This window comes from Periophthalmus magnuspinnatus, chromosome 3 (genome assembly GCF_009829125.3).
Source record: "Periophthalmus magnuspinnatus isolate fPerMag1 chromosome 3, fPerMag1.2.pri, whole genome shotgun sequence".
Taxonomy (NCBI): domain Eukaryota; kingdom Metazoa; phylum Chordata; class Actinopteri; order Gobiiformes; family Gobiidae; genus Periophthalmus; species Periophthalmus magnuspinnatus.
Genome location: NC_047128.1, coordinates 8,752,928 through 8,777,854, shown reverse-complemented (window position 1 = coordinate 8,777,854; position 24,927 = coordinate 8,752,928). Strand labels below are relative to the sequence as shown.

The 24,927-nt window shown below is 42.0% G+C and overlaps 1 protein-coding gene across 1 annotated transcript in view; it reads right to left on the bottom strand.

Annotated features, from left to right (window-relative positions):
* The window catches only part of smad3a (SMAD family member 3a), a 68,920-nt gene that overhangs the window by 1,749 nt on the left and 42,244 nt on the right, over nt 1-24,927 (bottom strand). The window contains exons 2-7 of the mRNA XM_033989663.2: nt 16,279-16,472; nt 13,926-14,060; nt 12,066-12,191; nt 5,997-6,209; nt 5,128-5,265; nt 3,057-3,201 (exon numbers count right to left, since the gene is read on the bottom strand). Of these exons, the coding sequence (XP_033845554.1) occupies nt 3,057-3,201; nt 5,128-5,265; nt 5,997-6,209; nt 12,066-12,191; nt 13,926-14,060; nt 16,279-16,472 (951 nt within the window). The remainder of the gene's footprint in view (nt 1-3,056; nt 3,202-5,127; nt 5,266-5,996; nt 6,210-12,065; nt 12,192-13,925; nt 14,061-16,278; nt 16,473-24,927) is intronic.

The window sequence follows — 24,927 nt, the reverse complement described above, 5'->3', positions numbered from 1 at the left end:
TGGAGAGCTTTTTAACAAAGGGGAAAAGCCCAGCTGAGGAGCCAGAAGAGGAGACTACGACCTCCAAGAAAAAGAAAGCTAAATTTAACAGACAATACCAGGAGTCCAACTTAAAATATGGGTTTGTCGCTACAGGTGAGTCTCACGCGCAGAGTCCGCTCTGCGTAATAAGCGGGAAAAGCAAATGAGGCAATGAAACCTTCAAAACTACTTTGGCACATGGACTCTAAGCACCCTGGATTATACAAGAAAGAAACTGTGGCACAGACTAGACATAATCACACTGCGGGTGTCATTGTCTCTCATCACTCCTCGATGGGACCACCTCATCGCAAAGAAACAAGTGCAGGGCTCCCACTGATGCAACGGTATAGTGAGTTGTATTTTTTATGCACTTAACGTACTTTTGCCATATTTATCTGCCACGTGTAGAAGGCCGGTCCGTGAAAATAAAACCTACATTATTCCGTTACATTATTATTATTATTATATACAGTGTTATCTTCATTTTAGATGTCAAAAAGTATTTGTGGCTCCCAGTGTTTTATTTTCTGTGGAAAATGGGTCCAAATGGCTCTTTGCGTGTTAAAGGTTGCCGACCCCTGGTCCCTGGTGTTTGTAATTAGAAACACCTTCCTGTAATTAGGGCAGTTCTGTGCGATGTCACCAATTACTTAAAACTGCAGTGGCCACAGCACAAACGTACATTTTTTTTTTTTTTTACCATAATTTGATCGTCAATTCCAAGGCTGAAATTATCCTAATGATTCTAGAAAAGGTGTATGGAGATAAAAAAAAACAGAGCAGCACTTTTGGTATTAGCACATGACATCACACGAGTGTTTTCCATTTGAGAGAAGAACTACTGCCTAAATATGCAGGATTTGTGTGTTAAAAATGTGTGAATGAAACTAAACATAACTCCAGGTACGTTTGTGACAAGGAAAGAACATTATAACATAACAACAGAGTCATATTAAGGTCCTTTAAGCCAGAATTCCCAGGCAAACCTTATTTTTCCACAGTTCCTAGAAGTCTAACACATCTGTCTAGTTTCCAGTGCACACCGGAGGATGCATAGAGAGGGAAAGTGTGGGGGAGGGTCCTTGACAGTAACTCTAATCCTCTTAAGTATTTCCACATGTGCTTCTGACCATGCTATGGGCACACTACCCACCCTGGCCTGTGTCACTGCCAGTTCTCTCCTCTTTACTATCAGTGAGTCAGAGCCACAGAGTAAACGAGCCGACGACACTGTTTAAGGAAAGTTTGTTTAGAAATAGTCCAGAGGTTGGCTGATAAACACACACCATATATACAGTTTAGTAGTGAAAAGTGGATTTAGTGTTTAGTGTTATAAATTCTGCTGGATTATTACTTTTTTAATTGCAAGCACGAATAAATAAAAATAAATAAATAAAAAAAAGGCGTAGAGAGTAGGGAGAGTGTGGGCAGGCCTAAGAGGCAGAGGCTGAGAGGGAGACTGTGGATGGAACTAAAGGGGCGGGATTTGAGGTGAGAGGGAGAGTTGGTGGGTATAAAGGGGCGGCACCTAAGAGGAATGAGATTGTGGGCATGGCAAAAGGGGCAGGACCAGTGAGAGTTGAGGGAAGGACAAGCGCGGGCGGGGTTGCGTGCTCTGAGTCACTCTCTGTTTCTGTCTGTGTTTACATAAGCAGGGATGGCTTAAAATGTGAACTTCACAAATGGTTGCACTTCTGACACCGTCTCGTTTTCCTTCTTTATTTAGGTCGTATAAAGTGTATTGCAGAGAACTGAATGTCCCTGTGTCTCCACATTATTCTATATAAAACCTGCTATCCCTGTAGTTTACACATCGAAAATACATGTGGTTTGTGTAGTGTTTTAGCAGCATATGGCAAATTCAGAGGTTGTTTGGGATATAGGAGGCTGCAGAACAATTTTAGTTGTTCTAAACTCAGGACACTGGAAAAATACCATACTTTTATCTCAGCTATGAATCTACCCCTATTCCTGCCTCAGTACAGATATTCTATAAGCAGCTCTTGAGGTCAAAATAGTCAGCTGTGTACTGTCTGCATCTAATTAATATAATAATAATAATACATTTTATTTGTTAGGCGCCTTTCAAGGCTCTCAAGGTTGCCGTACATACATACATACACAATACAAATTGAACAATGTAAAATATGTTTCTTATAGTCCGAGAATCAGGAAGTGCATGGTTAGCATGCAAGTTGTTGGCTTTACTGTGACGGCAAAACTCTGCTATGATCTCTTGTGAACGTTCTGAAAAGCCCTTATAAACTCATCGTGGTGAATAATTAAGATGCCTTGAATGCATGAGGTAAGTGAGGAATAACTCTGAACCACTGCAAACTGTTTAAAATGAACAATAAGGTACAGCGTCTTTAATGTTGTGGTTAAGTGAACATTTCCATTACAGGTTTTCTCAATGCTGACATTAAACTGGTAAGAAATCTCTTTTATGGTTCAAGGAAGGAACAAAATAATAAAGTCCAGATTAACTATATAACTCAATTTTGTGATTTAATTTGTGTCTTGTAACTAAATCAATTGAAAATGCTTCCGATCAAATCAAAATTGCTATGTGAATGTGCTCATTTAATAACTTGCTGAAATGATTGTATTAATATACTGACAAGCAAAAAAACAAATTCAATTGTGTAACTGGACAAACGTTTTAGAGTGAAGATGTTTGGCTGCTCATCCTAGTGGCTTCTTGAATTCTGGTCCAATTGCTGGTGGACACTGCCTTATATCTTATATCTGAAGGGAGGAGCTAAATACAATGAAACTAACAGACTTGTTTACAGTTTCTGTTTGTTGGCTAGGTCTAATGAGCTACACTAAGTGTGAACTGTAATATTTGCATAATTGTTCAGGCCCCTAATGGCTGCTCTCACATCTATTAGAGTAGTGGCTAAACAAAACACAGTATGTCTCTAATGAGGAAACAAGGTTAGAACAGATTTAAAAAAAAAGTGAAATAATTTAAATACGTTAAATAATTCATAAAACCTTTTACATATTTTGCCGTTGAGCTATCTGACCTGTACTCAGCTCCCCAGCCCTTGACGAAGCTCATGCGGATGGTGCACATTCGGGTGAGCTGGTACACAGCCTCAAAGCCCTGGTTGACCGACTGAGCCAACAATGCTGCAAACTCCTGGTTATTAAAGATCTTCAGGTTGCAGCCTGGAGGAAGCAAAGAAAAGGTCTAGTAAAACACACAAGGACAGTCAACTACAGAAGCAGTGTATACGTACAGTAATGTGAGTGCAAATGATGGTACTGGATATGTATTTGTGCAGAGCAGCTGCACCTTAAAGGGCCTATGTTACTGATTTGTGTGGTAATACAGGAAGTGCTCCACTTTGTTTAAAACTTCATACACCTTCACTCGAATCATTTGGATAATTTCAACTCTGGAATTGCAAATCTCTACTGAGCTAAAGGTAAAAGGAGCTATTAACTTCAAAACTGAAATGAAGGGGTCTTCATAACATCACAAGGTGGAACAGAGCATTTTGAGCTTTGGAGATGTAGACAGACTAATACTAAAGGGTTATTCAAACATGTGAATGAAACAAACAACTCCAGGTGTGTTTTTGATGAGATAACATTCTACCATGGCTTAAAACAAAAAATTCAATGTTGCGTAATATAGGACCTATAAACAAACTGGAGTGTGGTGATTTAAGGTGGCATGCAGGATTTTTCATAGGCATAACCTGTCTGCACCAGATATAGTGAGGCAAATAAGTACTTGAACACCCTGTGATTTTACAAATTCTCCCACTTAGAAATCATGGAGGGGTCTGAAATTTTCATCTTAGGTGCATGTCCACTGTGAGAGACATAATCTAAAAATAAAATCTGGAAATCACATTGGATGATTTTTAAAATAATTTATTTGTATGTTACTGCTGCAAATAAGTGAACATATTTGAACACTTGAGAAAATCAATGTTAATATTTGGTACAGTAGCCTTTGTTTGCAATTACAGAGGTCAAACGTTTCCTGTAGTTTTTCACCACGTTTTCACACACTACAGGAGGGATTTTGGCCCACTCCTCCACACAGATCTTCTCTAGATCAGTCAGGTTTCTGGGCTGTCGCTGAGAAACGGAGTTTGAGCTCCCTCCAAAGATTTTCTATTGGGTTTAGGTCTGGAGACTGGCTAGGCCACTCCAGAACCTTGATATGCTTATATATGTTATCCTGGCTGTGTGCTTCGGATCATTGTCATGTTGGAAGACCCAGCCACGACCCATCTTCAATGCTCTAACTGAGAGAAGGAGGTCGTTCCCCAAAATCTCGCAATACATGGCCCCGATCATGCTCTCCTTAACAGTGCAGTCGTCCTGTCCCATGGGTCAGAATTCTAGCTTATAGACAGGTGTTGAAATACTTATTTGCAGCAGTAACATACAAATAAATTATTTTCAAAATTCATACAATGTGATTTCCAGATTTTTTTAATTATGTATCTCACAGTGGACATGCACCTAAGATGAAAATTTCAGACCTCTCCATGATTTCTAAGTGGGAGAACTTGCTAAAATCACAGGGTGTTCAAATACTTAGTTGCCTCACTGTATGAGGTAAACATGTTCAAATGTTGATTGTACTGATAATAATTGAAAAGTGCATTAAATCTGTTACAAAAACATACGTGATGTAAACTTGGTTTGTTAGATTTTGCCTTTTCAGTCACCAATCAGAATGGGCTCCTCTCTTAGAGAACCCTTTTGGATTTATAGGGAACTGATTTTAGTCATAGGATCTGGCAACCCTAAGATGACAGGTAATGGCATCCCAGGTTCAGTTATGGCTGTATTGAATTGGTGTTTCTATGCTAATGAATGTATGTATGTTACAGTTATGATAAGTCAAACAAACAAACAAACTCATCTCAAAGAAACGGGGTAATGAATGTTTTGAAATAAACTGCATTTGTGGGTATTTACAATTAAAAAATTATCAACTTAATCGAGCAATATGAAGCAATTAATTACAATACAATATATATTTGGTACATAAGCACCACCTTAATGTCGTCAGCTGTTCAGTGCCACTGACCTCTCTAATTGCCATGTGGTTGAGATCTGGGCACTCACCTGGGGGTATTTTGCAGACCGTGGCTGGGTGCCATCCGTAGCGCTGGTTGCAGTTTGGGCTTTGAACAAAAATGGCACTGTCACTGAGGCACTCTGCGAACACTTCTCCGCCGATGTAGTAGAGTCTGACCCCTCGGCCTGCACACAGCACAGAATACAGCACAGGACAGGACACATAAATTAACTGTCAGAAAGCATGTAACACACACAAACCCATCAAATAGTCATCATAATATTAACAACACATGGGATTCATAAAAACATACAAAGCACTTTACAGAGTTACTTATTCACTCCAAACTACTACAATTGTAGCCACACCTGCCATGGGGTAAACTGTCCCTCCGAATACCACCAACACTCACAGACCTTGCTCATAATAGGCAAGATGGGGAAGTGTATTGCATGGGGACACAGCAATAGAGCCACTGCTGCGCCACTGTGGCATGTGGTATTCCCAGCATTCTACTATCTATATACTAACCAGGCCTGGCCTTGCTTTGCAGTTGAGATCTGACGATATCAGGCTTTGACAAGCAGATATGGCCACTGACAATGCTAATGTACAAGTTAATGACAGTTAATATGCAAAATGTGGCATGATAAGGTTTTAAAATATAAATATAAGCTAAACAAGGAAAGGAGTGGCAAGAAATACCCAAGCTGAAAATCCACAAATGCTGAACCCTCTTTGTTGGATATTGGTTTCACAAATTTGCATACATTTTGTGCTTGTTGTGCTTGTTGTGCCCGTGTTGTTGTGCTTGTTGTGCCCGTGTATTTGATTATCATCACTATGTTTTAATACTGCAATACTTAATCTTAATCTTGAAGTAAAGTCTACACTTGGGTGTAGTGGATACCCATACCGATGTGCCTGCGAGTGAGCTCCACAGCAGCGTTGCGGTTGACATTGGAAAGCAGCCCCAGACAAAAGCGCTCTGAGTTGGAGGGGTCAGTGAAGCCGTCCACAGTGAGGGACGGCTGGGATGCGTGGAAGGTCTCGCCCACGCGCTGGTTCAGCTCATAGTATGAGATGGAGCACCAGAAGGCAGGCTCACAGTACGTCACCGGCTGGAGGTCTGGAACACACATAGTTTGACTCATACAACAACTGCACAACATGTAGAAATTATTAGGGAAAGGGATTTTTTTTGTCATTACCCATATCCGATAGTTTGCATGCTGCTGTGTTGACTCATTACACTCTTCAAAAACACAGAGGAAGCATAAAAAAATAATGGTATCATATATCGGCTAATACCAATATTGACAAATCAATACCATCTGATACAGATATTGGAACCAATATGACCCATCCCCAAAAATTAGGATGAAATATGATTTTTTTTTTAAGTGTAACAATTTCATAGCAAGATGCTTCATGTTTAATTTTGTGACCCATCAACAAATATCCACTTTTGAGATGCACTTTTGCTATAGAGCTGGCGTTGTCACATCTCCACTGTCAGCATTCTATTACATGTTAATCTAATAATAGTAAGATGTACTACTAGCACTGGACTTAGCCTTCACTCAAATGTATTCTGACACTACAGAGACTTATGTAATTCACCAGCAGTACTCCAGCATTTAAAGGATTTGATCGAATGTTAACTCATTTAATTTACTTTATTTTGAGCAGATTCTTGAATACAAGAAGTCAGCATACATGTATTCAGTACACTTAATGCACATTTCATATTTTTTCTTATTTACACATGGTGCCCGTCCATTGATGAAAGAAAAACTCAATGGTCACAGAAATAACTTGAATCTGACAAAAGTAATAATGAATACAAATTCTCGGACTTTTTTTTTTTTTAAGTAATTCTGTTGAAGCATGGTTGAAAAGCAAACTCATGAAACAGGCCTTGACAAAAATAATGGTACCCCTAGAAAAGACTGAAAATAATGTGACCAAAGGGACATGTTAATCCAAGGTGTGTCCACTAATTAGCATCACAGGTGTCTACAATCTTGTAATCAGTCAGTGGGGATATATATAGGGCTACAGGTAGTCCCTGTGCTGTTTGGTGGACCAGAGGAAGCAAAGGAAAGAGTTGTCTCAGGAGATTAGACAATTATGGACAAGCATAGCAAAAGACTAAGTTCAAATCGGTCAAATGGACAAATCATTGTAGGAGTGAAGACGTTTCGTTGCTCACCCAAGCCGCTTCTTCAGTTCTGGTCAGAATGCTGGTGGCCACTGCCTTATATCTCTGGGGAGGGGCTAACCACCATTGAAACTATAAACAGCTCTTGTTTCTAGTTTCAGCTGAGACTACGCTATTCAGCCCTTAACAACCCTGCTATTGTTCTCATTGTTCTCTGTCTGATGATGGAGTTATAGCACTGCAGTGGATGGTGTGAATCCAACTGCAGGTATTGGTCAGTGTGTGGGCTTCCTGAAGACTTCTACCCGGAGTTGCCAATCCTCTCCTAATGTTACTGCACAATCTAAGAAGGACAGTTTGTTCTCCTTGGCCTCTTCCCGTGTGAACTTGATGTTAGGATCCACAGCATTAATATGTGCAGTAAAAGGCTCCAGATCCTGAATTTTGATTTTAGTCCAGTTGTCATCCCCATATCGATACCAGTATGTGAGTGGAGTGCCTGGAAATGAGGCCAAAGCCTCCTGTTTGAATTGTTCCATGTATAAGTTAGCCTCATGTTTCTTTTCTTTCACCAGTAGTTTATGACAAATCTGTTTCTTATTGATTGCATAACTGTTGCTTATTTCTTCCAGTAACCATGACAACATTGTTTAAAGAGGGGGTATTTTACATCTACATGGTATTAACTGCTAACACATAACATATTTAGATCATCATGTTACCTTTAAATGTTTTGAAAATGCTATATTCGCCAAAAATAAATTAACATGTTTTATAATTCTCACTTGCTTTTGACACTCTTGAGCCCCGGCTCCCTTTGCTCTCTGTGCTAAATCACTCTTCCCTCAGAGCGCTATCACAATCAGCATGCATCCCACTAATCAAACTATGTGTACAGTTTTGGATCATGTTTATGTATATTTATGGAGAATTGTCATTTGGGAGCATGGGTGACATAGGATTGTGGGCTGAGCACCGGACAGAATAGTACTGCTAACCGTAAAGAGGGCTCGAATAGGGCCTGGCAGATATCGTTAAAACAAACAGGCATGGATGACATATAAAACCACTTCAGGCATGTTTTTGATGAAGGGACAACATTATAACAAGGTAGAATCCAGGTCAACAATAGTGAGTTTAAAGTCTCATTAGAGGGAATGATTTATCTAAATGTGAATCAATACCCTGGAACCCATAACCTGGATCACAACCTTGACCCAATAACGTATAGGTGCATCCCTGATAGATTCCTTATTGCTAATGTACAGCATGTGGTTTAGATTACAAAATATAGTCAACCAATACTATGAAAAGCCTTAGAATGGGAGCAGTGAAAATACTTCCACAGAAAATGGTCCAAACACACACGATTCCCAGAAACAGCCAACCAAATGTGGAAACTCAAATGACAGGCTCCACAGACCAGTTTCAGGAATCTGCCTCATTGGGCTCATTTTCCCTCCCTCTCGATGATCCCACTCTGGACTCTGAAGCTTGGCTGGGGCAGTTAAATAATACTGTGTATTTTTTTCCTATCAGGGGAGGCTGCATTTGGCTGCTCCCTGCAGCTTTCTGCCCTGACACAGTAAACAGAGGATATCTGCATATATCTCTGTTATTGCTGGATCAGCTCCTTCAGCTACAATCCGATGTGTTTATATATTTATCTAGTGTCATGTGTGTTCACATGCACTGTCCCAAATAAATAAATGGACTTATCTCCAAAAGTGTGAGTATTTTCTATGTAGGTCAATCAGTATTGTCCTGAAATGCCACCGCAAACATTATATATATATATATATATATATATATATATATATATATATATATATATATATATATATATATATATATATATATACACACACCCTCCTCACTACCTTAACGTGGTGGAGCATGATCCTGCAAATGATTCTGGGAGCTATGTTGTCAGGGTCACCCATAGCAAACAGGTATTGGGGGAAGGGTCAGACTAAGAGATTCAAAAGCCTTTCATGATGAGTAGAAGAGCAAGTTATGTTGCCTGGACTGGCTTTACCGGGGGCCCACCCTGGAGCCAGGCCTGGGGCCTGGCCTTTTCCTATGGGGCCCAGCCGGGCTAAGCCCAAATGAGCGATGTGGACCCACCACCTGCGGATCCCTGAGGAGCCAGTGCAGAGAGATCTGGGCGGCAGTCGAAGACGGGGGCCTCGACAACCAGATCTCCAGACATGGAAAGTCACCTTACTGGGGTGAGGGCCTGAGCTTGTGTGGGAGGTTGAGCGTTACCAGCTAGATATAGTTGGCCTCACCTCCACGCACAGCTTGGGCTCTGGAAAACATCTCACTGAGAGGGGTTGGACTCTCCATTTTTCTGCCATTGCCCTTAGGAAGAGGCGGTGAGCTTGTGTCGGCTTGCTTATTTCCCCACAGCTCAGCCGCCACGTGTTGGAGTTCACCCCAGTGAACAAGAGCGTTGCGTCCTTCCCGTCAGAGACAGGTCTCTCACTATTGTGCCGGCCTATGGGCCAAACAGCAGTGCACAGTACCTGGGAGCGGTACTAGACAGTGCACAGACCGGGGACTCTGTGCTTCAACGCCCACATGGGAAATGACAGTGACATCTGGAGGAGGGTGATCGGGAAGAATGGGCTCCCTGAACCCGAGCTGACCTCCAGTGATGTTCTGTTATTGGACTTCTGTGCTAGCCACAGTTTGTTCATTACAAACACCTTGTTCGAGCAAGGGTGTCCACCAGTGCATGTGGCACCAGGACACCCTAGGCCGGAGGTCAATGATCGTCTTATGCAGCCGGAGGTCAGATAACATGACAGCAGTCTTCGACACTCAGGTGAAGAAGGGGGCAGAGCTGTCAACCGATCATCACCTAGTGGTAAGTTGGATGCACTGGCGGAGGAGGAAGCTGGACAGACCTGGCAAGCTCCAGCGTACTGTGAGTGTCTGTTGAGAACATCTAGCGGAGCCCTCTGTCAGAGGGGCTTTCAACTCACACCTCTGGAAGACTTTCTTCCAGATTCCGGGGAAGGCTGGGGACAGATTCCGAGTGGGCCATGTCCGCCTCTATCTCCATTTCGTCGATGCGGCCGCTCGTAGCTGTGGTCATAAGGTCTGCGGTGCTTGTCGCAGTGGCAACCCCCGAATCCGGTGGTGAACACCGGAAGTAAGGGATGCCGTCAGGCTGAAGAAGGAGTCCTATCAAGCCTATTGTTGGCTTGTGAGATTAATCTGTGAGGCTGGGTCAAGCATACTGTGGCTCGTGCGGTCGCACAGGCAAAAACTCTGGATACACAGGAGTTGGCGGAGGCCATGGAGGAGGTCTATCAATCGGCCTCAAAGAGACTCTGGCAAACCGTCCAACCCCTCAGGAGGGGGCTTCACCAACACCGTTTACAGTACAAGCATGGAGCTGCAGACCTCAACTAGGGATGTTGTCAGATGGTGGAAGGAATACTTTCAGGATGTCCTCAATCCCACCGTCACATCTTCCAAGGAGGAAGCAGAGACTGGGGACCTGGAGGTGGACTCATCAATCACCCTGACTGAAGTCACTGAGGTTGTTGGCAATCTCCTAGGTGAGAAGGCTCTGGGGGTGGACAAGATCTGTTCCGAGTACCTTGAATCTCTGGATATTGTGTCTTGGCTGATATGCCTCTGCAGCATCACAGGGCGGTCGGGGACAGTACAGCTGGACTGGCAGGCCAGGGTGGTGATCCCTCAGTTGAAGATGGGGGACCCGAGGGTATGTTCCAATTACAGGGGAATCCCACTCCTCAACCTTCCCGGTAAGGTCTATTCCAGGGTACTGAAGAGGAAAATCCAACCGGTAGTCGAACCTCAGATTCAGGAGGAACAGTGTGGTTTTCGTCGCCAACATTGGAACAGCTCCTTCAAATCCAAGGTCATGGTTCTCGACCGAGAAAAGGTGGTTTGCCCTCTCTGGGTATGTGGTATGTGAGTCTTTGCCTCAAGTGTAGGAGTTCAAGTATCTTGGGGTCTTGTTGGTGAGGGAAGGATGGAGCGTGAGATTGACAGCTGGATCGGTGCATAGTGATGCGGTTGCTGTATCGGACTGTTGTGGTGAAAGAGGAGGTTAGTCGAAAGGCAAAGCTCTCGATTTACCAGTCTACCAATCTACATTCCTACCCTCACCTACGGTCATGAGCTTTGGGTAATGACTGAAAGGACAAGATCATAGATACAAGCGGCCAAATTGAGTTATCTCCGCAGGGTGGCTGGGAGTTCCCTTAGAGACAGGGTGAGGAGCTCTGTCACACGGGAGAACACAGTAGAGCCGCTGCTCCTCCACGTCGAGTGGAGCCAGATGAGGTGGCTCGGGCATCTGTTCAGGATGCCTCCTGGATGCCTCCCTCGGGAGGTGTTCCAGGCAAGTCCCACTGGAAAGAGGCCCCGGGGAAGACCCAGGGCCTCTTTCCAGTGGCCCTGGGTCATGTTTCTTGGCTGGCCTGGAAATGCCTCGGGGTCCCACCAGAGATGCTGGAGGATGTGTCTGCGGTGAGGGAAGTATATATACAAAGGTTTTGCTTCTTGGCCATCTCCAAGTTATAGTGTTGTTTCCAGTGTTGTGATTTATTTTAAGGAAAGAAATGTCTATTTTCAGTCTCTAAACCCAGCGTGTCAGTACTGAAAAAGCTGCATCACTGGATTTTACTCTACCTCATTGTTGTGGTTATTTACAAACACATTATTATTAATCATGGCTTAAGTTTAATTTATGACATGATTTGGACAGACAGTTCCTCTGAGCAAGTGACACTAGGTTGGGTGCCTGACCTAGGTTGCTGTGAGGGTTAAGGTACAGACCTAGGTTGCTGTGAGTGGGTGACACAGGGTTAGGTGATAGGTTGGGGGAGCTGGTGTCCATGCTGTGGGTCATCTGATGGTCACTGGTCTCCCCATCCTCGCTCAGGTATCCGGGTGGCGGTGTTTCTGAAACCAAGTGCACAAATAATTAGACATCTCAAAACACAGCAATATAAACAAAAAGATGTGTTTTTTCTTGTGTCACTATGAGGGCAAAGTGTGCTGGTTCAAATATCATATAATAGGCAATTGTAGGCTTAAGCCTGTAAAATACTGCAGGATTTTTCAGTCTTTAAGGATTTTTAAATGTGCGACAAAAAGTACAGACCAGTGGAGAGCTGAATGAGATTTTAAATCTTGGAGCGAAGAGACTGCACACTACAAGCTGTTTCCTGTCTACAGTAAAACGACTTGCTTTGAGACACTGAAGTGTTCAAAATATCAGAGCATTGCATTTCCAGTTTAGACACAAGTCAAAACTGTGTTATCATTTATGAAATGTGGTACAATAGTTCAGGTAAATATTTTTAATACATACAAGGTAGCACTGTGTGGATGACACACGTGAGGATCTACTCTTTTTACCTTAAAAGAATGCTTAAAACTGCATAAATAGCACTGTTTTGTGAACTGGGTGTCATGTGTATGGGTGAGAATACAAGAGGTGAGTAATAAAGTCACTCTGTCTGCACCGGTGCTCCATTTTATTGGCTGTTGCTGTTGTGATGTTTTGTGGCTGCAATATGACAGAGAAGCTCAGAGTTACATTGACACCACACATGAGAAGCACAGAGGATTCAAAATTGCACACGAGGAGCTAAAGTTACGCCACACCTCTATGAAGCTGGGGAGAAGCAAATCGCAACCTAAATCGGAGTATAAATCTATTGATATTACATGTTATATGGACATTACTGTTTGAAACATTGCCAATGTCATTGTAAAGCCTTTCAGCAGTGTTGACTCACAGGCCCGCTGCAGGTGTAGGATTAGCCCACATTTAAATCAGGACTGACAAGGAGCATGTAAAACAATGACTCAATGCATAGTATTATATAATCACACATATACCAAACGTGTCCTCTACATTTGACCTATATTTCAATGTCACTGGGTCAATCTGTTCAGTACAACACCCATAGACCCCTGTCTAACTCATGAGGGAGAGTCATGGTCAGGAGTGCTAAGCTGGAAAAGATCTGCCAGTCAGATATTGGTGGAACTGACAGGTTGGACTACACATTTTAATAAAACACACTACACTTTTGGATAGAATTCTCCCTACTGTGATTTCATCCATATGTTTTAGAATTCACTACCTCCTGTAATTTTAAACATATTTTTCAAGTTTTCTTCCCAAATTGCTTCTAGATTTATGTAATACTATAATTTATATTCACAATAGATTTTATCTCAACAAATTAAATAGAAATTAAAGAATCATCAAAATCTGTCATATGTACTTTAATCATGTATATTGTTACTAAAACGATCAACAAAAAAATACAATTGGGACAAACTTATATTCTTATGTTTGAACATTTCTGTTGGATTTCCAACGATCTTACTAATGACTGTTATTGAGAGATACCTTCAAAATATCAAGACAATGCATTTTAGCAATGTCACTCCCCCATATGTGTTTTTTGTCCTTTGATGATGAGAAATCAGAATAAAAATCACACAGAATAAAGCCACATAGGGCATGAATACTTAACCCACGAGCTTGTGGCTATGAGGCAAAAGTGCTAACCAGGTTTACATAATTTTGCAAACAGCAGATTATAAACCTAAGCCCTTCAGTGGTGGAAGCAGGTAGTAGACATATTGGGCACAGTTGGGAAGACACAGCCCTGGTACCTGGGATGTAGTTACTCTGTGGCTCAATGCCAGCTGGGAAGTTGGTATTTTCGGGGATGGAGTGGCTGTAGTCATCCAGCGGAGGGAACTCACTGGGGATCTCTGTGTGCCTGGGCACCAGCACCGGGGGCAGCACTGCACAAACACACAAGTATATAGTAGTTATATTTTAAGGACAAAATCTTATCACATCCAGTTGATTCATAATATGGTCCCTTTCCTAGAAAGTAAATAGCATGTTAACATAATAAAAAATGCTGCTAGGAAAGTATCACGCTGCGTTCAATCCACGGCACCGAAATCATACTAAACGGTTGCATTATGGGTATGTTTATGGGATTACCTGGGGTGTCGACATGCTAGTAGAAGGGTTTATGGGTATGTTTATGAGTGTACCTGGGATCTTGACATGCTGGTACTCAGGGACCAGGTGGTGCTCAAGCACCTGTCCCTTTGACTTGCCCTCATAGTAAACACATTTAAGTTAAATATTTGCCCTATGAAGAGAGCAGATGTGTAAAAGTTGTTTTAAACATTCAACAACAAAAGAATGTTGTTTTCGCTCCCCACTCTCTTGTCAGTTTGTTTGACTCTCGCAGCCTAAGATTCCACGTGTGTCTTCACCTTAACAGCACCAAATCAATGTAGGAATAGTATAGAGTCCATAAAGAGATTCCACTAGTGGTGGCCTAAACATGCTCAGAAAAGTGAATTTATTTTATTTTCATAAATATGTAAACAAAAATATTCTCTTTACAGTATGTCATATTATATCCACTTAGTTGAGTGGCTTCCAGTGTTGTTTATTGTGGTAGAGTTTTTATTCAATTATATTTCAGCTAGCTTGTGTTGTCAGGCAAATGAATTTTGCCTGAGGCCTTCAGAATAAACAGAGCGGCGGACTGGACATTTACACTTCCTGTGATTGGATAAGCACTTAATAAGCTAGAGTCTCAAAGGCAGCAATTTGCAGAATGTCGAACTAAACCCGGAGATTCAACAGCTATTGCTGTATTTCTAACCCATAAAAAAGTTGAAGGAGAAGAAGAGATTAATCTGGCTACAGATATACTTTCCACACCATTTTCAAGATGGGCCTTTCACGAAAAGCTGGGTATTGTGAGAAGAGGTTGGTCAGCCCCTGTGATAGCTAACCTGTACCAGAATGGAAAAGGGTTGGTCCATAATTTCCAGATGAGGGTTGTTTTACCAAGGCAACAACAAAACATTAAAGCATGGCTGGGCACTTACAAGCTACGGTGCGTTTAAAAACATTCGGAGACACTCGAGAAAACCGGCAGCTCAGCGAGCAGGCAGAGAGATGGAGCTTCACAGTGAAAAAGTGAAAACTTTATGCACTGGCCTGTTTAACTGTTACTATTCCTGTGTCCACTGCATCTGTCGAGCGGGAATTCTCAGCTTTAAAGCATTTCAAAACTTGCTACCGACCGGACAGAAGCGGCTTTCAGCATTAGCCTCCATATCCAATGAAAAGGATTGCTGATGGAACTGAAACATACAGATAAACTGTACAACAGAGTCACTGAAGTGTTCTTAAGAAAAGAAAGGAGGATGGATTTTACTTTCAAATAAGAAAAGATGCTGTGGAGAATGTCTGTGTTGGCGAGTACAAGCATTTTATTTTTAATGTCTTCTTACCATTTTATTTCGTTAGTATTAAATCAATGCTAACAAAATAAAATGACAAAAATACAAAAAATTACCAAATAAATCTGATCATCTGCAATTTATAATGTTAATGACATGGCGCATTGAAGTCACCTCAGTTAAAACTGCAAAAATCGTAAATATCGTTCAATCTCAGCTGCGCCACATTTTTAGTTATTTGCTGTTGTGTAGCTTATTCTCAAAAAATGCAAATGATCTGTTTACTTTATTTTGTTATTATCTGGGTGTCTTATGAAATATGTATAATAAACAGTGACATTGCGCAATTTATTGGACAGACTTGTTTAAGCTCACATAGTGTCATTTTGGTGCCATTTTTTTTTGGGCTAAGCTTTTAACCTATTTGTATTTTTGAACAATCACAATGTTATATTATATATATAATAATATGTCTGTAGATTCAATAGCATGAGTATATTGCATTAACGCATGGCGCATTTCTTATAAAAGATCAGTTAAATTATCATAGAAACAACATAACACTTAAGTATAGGTGTGTGAACAAAAGTTTTAGACTGTGATTGTTCTAGGAGTGTTTTGTCTACAGCCCAGCAGCCCAGCTGCTGCTCAGACAGTAGCTATTCATTTTATGGGTGCGTTATGGCTGTGTGTGTATGGGTCATGATACTGGTAGTGGTAGGGGTAGGTGTGTATAGGCCTGTACCTGGGGTCTCGACACGCTGGTAGTGGTAGGGGTTGACGCACACCTCATCCTTCTTGGTGTGGAAGGCGTACTCACACAGCTCGATGGCGCGGAGCTCGTGGTGGGACTGCAGGTCGGGCCAGCGCCACAGCCGGCAGTAGATGACATGAGGAAGGCCTTTTCTGTGGGACACCTGCAGACGTCCGTCCAGAGACCTGAAACAGCACACAGGGGCATGTCAACTTCACTGTAGGGCCACAAATCTAATCACTCCAAATCTCCATTTGACTGGACGCAATTAGTACCATAAATTACCACATAGGGGTGCTCCGATCAGACACTGATGCTGAAAAATTTGCTGGGTCGGATATCTGCTTCCAAATATCAGTTCAGCTGATATCCTAGTGGGACATGTAAATTAATGTAATAAGACTAGTTACTGATCATAGTTGGCCCAAAAAGTCACAAAGAACAAAGTAGTTCCAAAGTTACTTGAGTGGTAAATAACAAATTTGGATTAGTTCTCTCTTATTTTAGTTTGTTTTTAGGAAATTTTTCAGTCTCTTCACTGATCATTGATATTGGCAGATACTTAAAACTATACTATTGGAATTGATTGCACAATGTATGAATAACACTGTTAAGAGACCCATCAGTATTTTTTACAATAGCTTAACTTAATTTTAAGTTTAAGAATCAGAAAATACAGTATCACAGCTAAATATCAACATCTAAACAGACCTCATGTCACAACTGAATCAAAATCACAACTGCATTGGTCACAATAATGATGCCCCATTTTAGTCAACTAATCGATCGGCAGCACAATAGTTTCTTTAGCCGAATACAACCCTAGACTAAAGACTGCCTTTTTGAATATTTTATTCATGGTAAGGAGTGTGATTACTACAGCATAATTAAAAGTATAATGAGAGCCCTATGGAACTGATGGTGGAGAGTCCAAAGCCTTCTTTTCTCCATGGAGATCAATCAATTCAGAATTAATCAAAATGTATTTTGAAGCACATTAAAAGCCAAAGCACTGAGCAATACAGGTAGCATTTATAATGGAATCAAACATACAAATAAGCAAAACAAGCAATAATTATAACAAGGTGCCAAGGTGAGATGATGACAGAATGGAATCAAACTTGGCAATCTGAATGGAGACTAGCAGGCCACTCCTCCAAATCATTTTTGATAAATAAAAATGGTGGAATTGAAGAAATGAAACGCATACTGCAGAACATGCTGTGGATCTTTCCAGTCAAAAAAATGACATTTTCATGAACCAAATTTCGACCAGAAAAAATTCCACAGTGCAACCTTTAAGACGAATCCAATATTGTCACATTTTACTATTATTCATTTGATATTGCCCTTGTAATAGATGTATTACTAGGGTTGTTCCGATATTGATGTTGGTCCGATGCTGCACATTTTCTGGTATTGGTATCAGAGAGTACTCATACCAAATCACTTTGTATTTCCAGAATGAGGACCCATAGATGCGAGCACAGCCGCTATTGCTGAAGGTTAAATGCAGACTAAGGAGGCTCTGCAGACACTTGAAAGATGCCAATAATGACAGAAAATTTGTGTTACCTCTTCAATATCTTCAAGCAACCTTTGGTGTGTATGCTGAACTGAGATGAGCTGGTAAAATAACTACAGAGAGTGCAGCCCGACAACAGCGCCAACACAGACCGTATTTTGAGGACCATACGTTGCTCTGGAGTAAAAGCTGCACCAGCGAAAAAATGTGTAATAATGAAGATAATAAAAAATTTGCACCTTTATGGTCTTATACATGAAGGAAATTAAATAAAATATTAAATGTATAAAAGAAAACGAGTGAAGTAAATTTTCTTACAGGTATTACAAACACAACAGCGTCATCTAGTGGTCAAACAAGTGAAATGTAACATGTATAACCAACCACACATACGTAAACACATACATGAAGCATAGACTGTGAACAGACACTTGTCTGGTATGGTAACGTAAGATATAAACAGTTAATCATAACTAAAGCAATAAAAAAACAAGCTAAAAATTTTACTCTTGATCTCACTCCAAAGTATTAAATGCATTAAAGTATCTCACTCCAAAGTACTAAATGCATCACTGGGCACTGGGCGAGTGCCCAGTTGTCACTGTGACAATAACAAAGATGTGAAATTATATATTTTAATAATTTCACATATCCCCAAACCGCCACCTTAACGTGGTGGAGGGGTTTGAGCACTCGAATGATCTTGGGAGCTATGTTGTCAGGGGCTTCATGCCCCTGGTAGGGTCACCCATGGCAAACAGGTCCTGGGAGACGGGTCTGACTAAGAGCGGTTCAGAAGCTCCCATGAAGACAGAAACAACAAGGCAAGCTACGTCGCCAGGACTGGCGTTCCCGGGGCCCCACCCTGGAGCCAGGCCTGGGGTGGGTGCTCGGCAGCGAGTGCCTGGTGGCCGGGCCTTTCCCCATGGGGCCCGGCCGGGCCCAGCCCGAAGAAACGATGTGGGGCCGTCCTTCCGTGGACCCACCACCTGCGGGAGGAGCCATGAGGGGCGGGTGCAGAGAGATCTGGGCGGCAGTCGAAGGCGGGGACCTTGACGACCGGATCTCCGGACATGGAGACTAGCTCTGGGGACATGGAATGTCACCTCGCTGGGGGGGAAGGAGCCTGAGCTTTTGCGGGAGGTTGAGCGTTACCGGCTAGATATAGTCGGCCTCACCTCCACGCACAGCTTGGGCTCTGGAACCATAACTCCTTGAGAGGGGTTGGACTCTCCATTTCTGTGGCGTTGCCCGCGGGGAGCGGCAGCGAGCTGGTGTGGGCTTGCTCATTGCCCCACAGCTCAGCCTTGTGTTGGAGTTCACCCCGGTGAACGAGAGGGTCACGTCCCTGCGCCTTCGGGTCAGGGACAGGTCTCTCACTGTTGTGTCGGCCTACGGGTCAAACAGCAGTGCGGAGTACCCGGCCTTCTTGGAGTCCCTGGGAGGGGTACTAGATAGTGCACCAACCGGGGACGGGGAATGACAGTGACACTTGGAGGGGCGTGATTGGGAGGAATGGCCTCCCCGTTCTGAACCCGAATGGTGTTTTGTTATTGGACTTCTGTGCTAGTCACAGTTTGTCCATAACAAACACCATGTTCGAGCACAAGGGTGTCCATCGGTGCACGTGGCACCAGGACACTCGCAGGTCGATGATCGACTTTGTTGTCGTGTCATCTGATCTCCGACCGCGTGTCTTGGACACTCAGGTGAAGAGAGGGGCTGAGCTGTCAACTGATCCCCACCTGGTGGTGAGTTGGATCCGCTGGCAGAGGAGGAAGCCAGACAGACCTGGCAGGCTCAAGCGCATCGTGAGGGTCTGCTGGGAATGTCTGGCTGAGCCCTCTGTTAGAGGGGTCTTCAACTCACACCTCCGGGAGAGCTTCCCCCTGATCCCAGGGGAGGCTGGGGACATGAACTCTGAGTGGGCCATGGGCTGTCTTGGCTGACACGTCTCTGCAACATCGCGTGGCGGTCGGGGACGGTGCCTGTGGAATGGCAGACCGGGGTGGTGGTCCCTCTGTATAAGAAGGGGGACCGGAGGGTGTGTTCCAATTACAGGGGAATCACACTCCTCAGCCTTCCCGGTAAGGTCTATTCCAGGGTACTGGAGAGGAGAATCCGACCGATAGTCGAACCTCGGATTCAGGAGGAGCAGTGTGGTTTTCGTCCTGGTCGCGGAACACCAGCTAAATACTCTCCATCGGGTCCTCGAGGGTTCATGGGAGTTTGCCCAACCAGTCCACATGTGTTTTGTGGATCTGGAGAAGGCATTCGACCGTGTCCCTCGTGGTGTCCTTTGGGGGGTGCTCTGGGAGTATGGGGTCCGGGGCTCTTTGCTAAGGGCTGTCCGGTCCCTGTATGACCGGAGCAGGAGCTGTGTTCGCATTGCCGGCAGTAAGTCAGACCTGTTCCCGGTGCATGTTGGACTCCGCCAGGGCTGCCCTTTGTCACCGGTTCTGTTCATTATATTTATGGACAGAATTTCTAGGCGCAGCCAGGGGCCGGAGGGGGTCTGGTTTGGGAACCACAGGATTTCATCTCTGCTGTTTGCAGATAATGTTGTCCTGATGGCTTCTTCGAGCCAGGACCTGCAGCAGGCATGGGGCGGTTTGCGGCCGAGTGTGAAGTGGCTGGGATGAGAATCAGCTCCTCCAAATCCGAGGCCATGGTTCTCGACCGGAAAAAGGTGGTTTGCCCTCTCCAGGTGGGTGATGAGTCTCTGCCTCAAGTGGAGGAGTTCAAGTATCTCGGGGTCTTGTTCACGAGTGGGGAAAGGATGGAGCGTGAGATTGACAGGCGGATCGGTGCAGCGTCTGCAGTGATGCGGTCGCTGTATTGGCCAGTTGTGGTAAAGAAGGAGCTGAGTCCAAAGGCAACGCTCTCAATTTACCGGTCAATCTACGTTCCTACCCTCACCTATGGTCATGAGCTCTGGGTAATGACCGAAAAGATAAGGTCGTGGATACAAGCGGCTGAAATGGGCTTCCTCCGTAGGGTGGCCGGGCGCACCCTTAGGGATAGGGTGAGGAGCTTGGTCACACGGGAGGAGCTCGGAGTACAGCTGCTGCTCCTACACGTCGAGAGGAACCAGTTGAGGTGGCTCGAGCATCTGATAACAATAATAATTAAAACTGCAAGCAGTGATAAAGGCCCTCGCCACCCCTTGCGACCGCGGGGTACATGCCACAGTGAAGATCCTGCCTTTTGTTCCCGCTTACATCACCCCTCCCCCCAAAATCAGCGACTAAGTAATACTACTCCATTCATTCCAAAGAGAGCATTTATGACATTGTCACACCCGCACGGTTGGAAATAGAGGTATGTCTTTATTGGCTTTTTTGTTCCGTATGATGTGAGGAATATGTGTACCAAATTTCAATGGTCTATGACAAAGTAATAATTTTTCATCCCAGTTAACCACAGCCCATGTATTTCAATGAGAAATGTCAGACGTTGCCATGGCAACACCTTTCAAAATAGAGGTATGGTGTCATTGACTTTTTTGTTCAGTATAGGAATAGGGATGTTCATGCCAAATTTCAAATGTTTGTGACAAAGTATTTTTTTTACATGTCATTTAAAATTTTCAAGGGGGCACTGTGGAGCAATGTAATATTTGATATGTGTAAATTGCATATCTATGCACTCAGATCACGATTTTGAACAAAATGTATATTAATGCCGGAAAATAGGAAACTGCATGTTTGAGCTACAGGCCATTTAAAACTTCAAAAAACGTCTTTTTTCTTTGAAGGCTGGCCACACCCACATTTTTATAACTTAAAAAAATTTAGGAGAGTAGCCTATAATCCCACATGTGTCTAATTTATTTTGACCAATTCGCAAGTTTCTTGAATGAATATCCAATGCGCAAAAAATTCAAATGTGTGAGGTAAAATTTTGAAAAAATGGGGTTCCGCCCACAATGGCCGACTTCCTGTAGGGTTTAGGGTGGGGTCATAATATAATTTTTTACTTGTCTTGACATGTTCTATGTTTGTACCAAATTTCATTTGTCTACAATGAAAAAGATCTCTCATTGCCGCAATGTATTTCAAATTTTGAGGTGGCGCTATTGAGTCATTTTGTTACGTAAATTTTTTTGCACATCAAAATACAACATTTCTTGCCAATCTTGAATTTTAGGCCATAGTTTGATGAGTGTAGAGCATCTATTTAGTCTACAACAAAGTCCAGAACTCTGAACCCCATTCATTTCAATGACACATTTATTATGTTACCACGGTAACATAGTTGCAAATAGAGGTATGTTGTCATTGGCTTTTTTGTTCAGTTTGCCAAGCCAAATGTCCATGTCGAATTTCAAATGTTTACGTCAAAGTAATTTTTTTGGTCCAATTCAAAAGTTCAAGGGGGCGCTGTGGAGCAATATAATGTCTGACCTATGCAAATTGTATATGTATGTGTTCAGATCCACATTTTGAAAAAAATGTATATTAATGCCGGGAATTAGCAAACTGCATGTGTGAGTTATGTGCACTTTAAAACTTCAAAATATTGCTTTTTTCTTTGCAGGCTTGCCACACCCACATTTTATGATATAGAAAAATCCAAGACAGTTCCCTATAATCCCACATGGGTCTAGTTCATTTTTACCAATTTGCAAGATTCTTGAATGAAAATCCAAGGCGCAAAAAATCCAAATGTGAGAGGTAAAATTTTGAAAAAATCGGGTTCCGCCCACAATGGCCGACTTCCTGTAGGGTTTAGGGTGGGGTCATAATATAATTTTTTACTTGTCTTGACATGTTCTATGTTTGTACCAAATTTCATTTGCCTACGATAAAAAAGATCTCTCATTGCCGCAATGTATTTCAAATTTTGAGGTGGCGGTATTGAGTCATTTTGATACGTTAATTTTTTTGAACATCAAAATACAAACTTTTTTGCCAATCTTGAATTTTAGGCCATAATTTGGTGAGTGTAGAGCATCTATTTAGTCTACAACAAAGTCCAGTACTCTGAACCCCATTCATTTCAATGACACATTTATTATGTTACCACGGTAACATAGTTGAAAATAGAGATATGTTCTCATTGTCTTTTTTGATCCGTATGATGAGAGGAATATGTATACCAAATTTCAATGGTCTATGACAAAGTAATAATTTTTCATCCCAGTTATCCAAAACCCATGTATTTCAATGAGAAATGTCAGACGTTGCCATGGCAACACCTTTGAAAATAGAGGTATGGTGTCATTGACTTTTTTGTTCAGTATAGCAATAGGGATGTCCATGCTAAATTTCAAATGTTTATGTCAAAGTAATTTTTTTGGTCCAATTCAAAAGTTCAAGGGGGCGCTGTGGAGCAATTTATTGTCTGACCTGTGTAAATTGTATATCTATGTGTTCAGATCAACAGTTTGAATAAAAAAGTATATTCATGCCGGAACGTAGGACACTAACTGTGTGAGTTACATGCAATTTAAAACTGTACAAAATGGCTTTTTTCTTTGCAGGCTGACCACACCCACATTTTATAACTTAGGAAATTCCAAAAGAGTTGCTTATAATCCCACATGGGTGTAGTTCATTTTGACCAATTTCCATGTTTCTCGAATGAAAATTCGAGGCGTAAAAAATTTAAATGTGAGAGGTAAAATTTTGGGAAAATGGGGTTCTGCCCACATTGGCCGACTTTCTGTAGGGTTTAGGGTGGGGTCATAATATAATTTTTTACTTGTCTTGACATGTTCTATGTTTGTACCAAATTTCATTTGTCTACGATGAAAAAGGTCTCTCATTGCCGCAATGTATTTCAAATTTTGAGGTGGCGGTATTGAGTCATTTTGATACGTTAATTTTTTTGAACATCAAAATAAAAACTTTTTTGCTAATCTTGAATTTTAGGCCATAGTTTGATGAGTGTAGAGCATCTATTTAGTCTACAAGAAAGTCCAGTACTCTGAACCCCATTCATTTCAAAGACACATTTATTATGTTACCACGGTAACATAGTTGAAAATAGAGGTATGTTCTCATTGGCTTTTTTTTATCCGTATGATGAGAGGAATATGTGTTCCAAATTTCAATGGTCTACAACAAAGTAAGAATTTTTCATCCCAGGTATCCCAAACCCATGTATTTCAATGAGAAATGTCAGACGTTGCCATGGCAACACCTTTGAAAATAGAGGTATGGTGTCATTGACTTTTTTTGTTCAGTATAGCAATAGGGATGTCCATGCCAAATTTCAAATGTTTATGTCAAAGTAATTTTTTTGGTCCAATTCAAAAGTTCAAGGGGGCGCTGTGGAGAAATTTATTGTCTGACCTGTGTAAATTGTATATCTATGTGTTCAGATCAACAGTTTGAATAAAAAAGTATATTCATGCCGGAACGTAGGACACTAACTGTTTGAGTTACATGCAATTTAAAACTGTACAAAATGGCTTTTTTCTTTGCAGGCTGGCCACACCCACATTTTATAACTTAGAAAATTCCAAAAGACTTGCTTATAATCCCACGTGGGTGTAGTTCATTTTGACCAATTTTCATGTTTCTCGAATGAAAATTTGAGGCGTAAAAAATTCAAAGGTGAGAGGTGAAATTTTTGAAAAATGGGGTTCTGCCCACAATGGCCGACTTCCTGTAGGGTTTAGGGTGGGGTCATAATATAATTTTTTACTTGTCTTGACATGTTCTATGTTTGTACTAAATTTCATTTGTCTACGATGAAAAAGGTCTCTCATTGCCGTAATGTATTTCAAATTTTGAGGTGGCGCTATTGAGTCATTTTGATACGTGAAATTTTTTTCCACATGAAAATACAACTTGTTTTGCCAAACTTGAATTTTAGGCCATAGTTTGATGAGTGTAGAGCATCTATTTAGTCTACAACAAAGTCCAGTACTCTGAACCCCATTCATTTCAATGACACATTTATTATGTTACCACGGTAACATAGTTGAAAATAGAGGTATGTTCTCATTGGCTTTTTTGATCCATATGATGAGAGGAATATGTGTACCAAATTTCAATGGTCTATGACAAAGTAATAATTTTTCATCCCAGTTATCCAAAAACCCATGTATTTCAATGAGAAATGTCAGACGTTGCCATGGCAACACCTTTGAAAATAGAGGTATG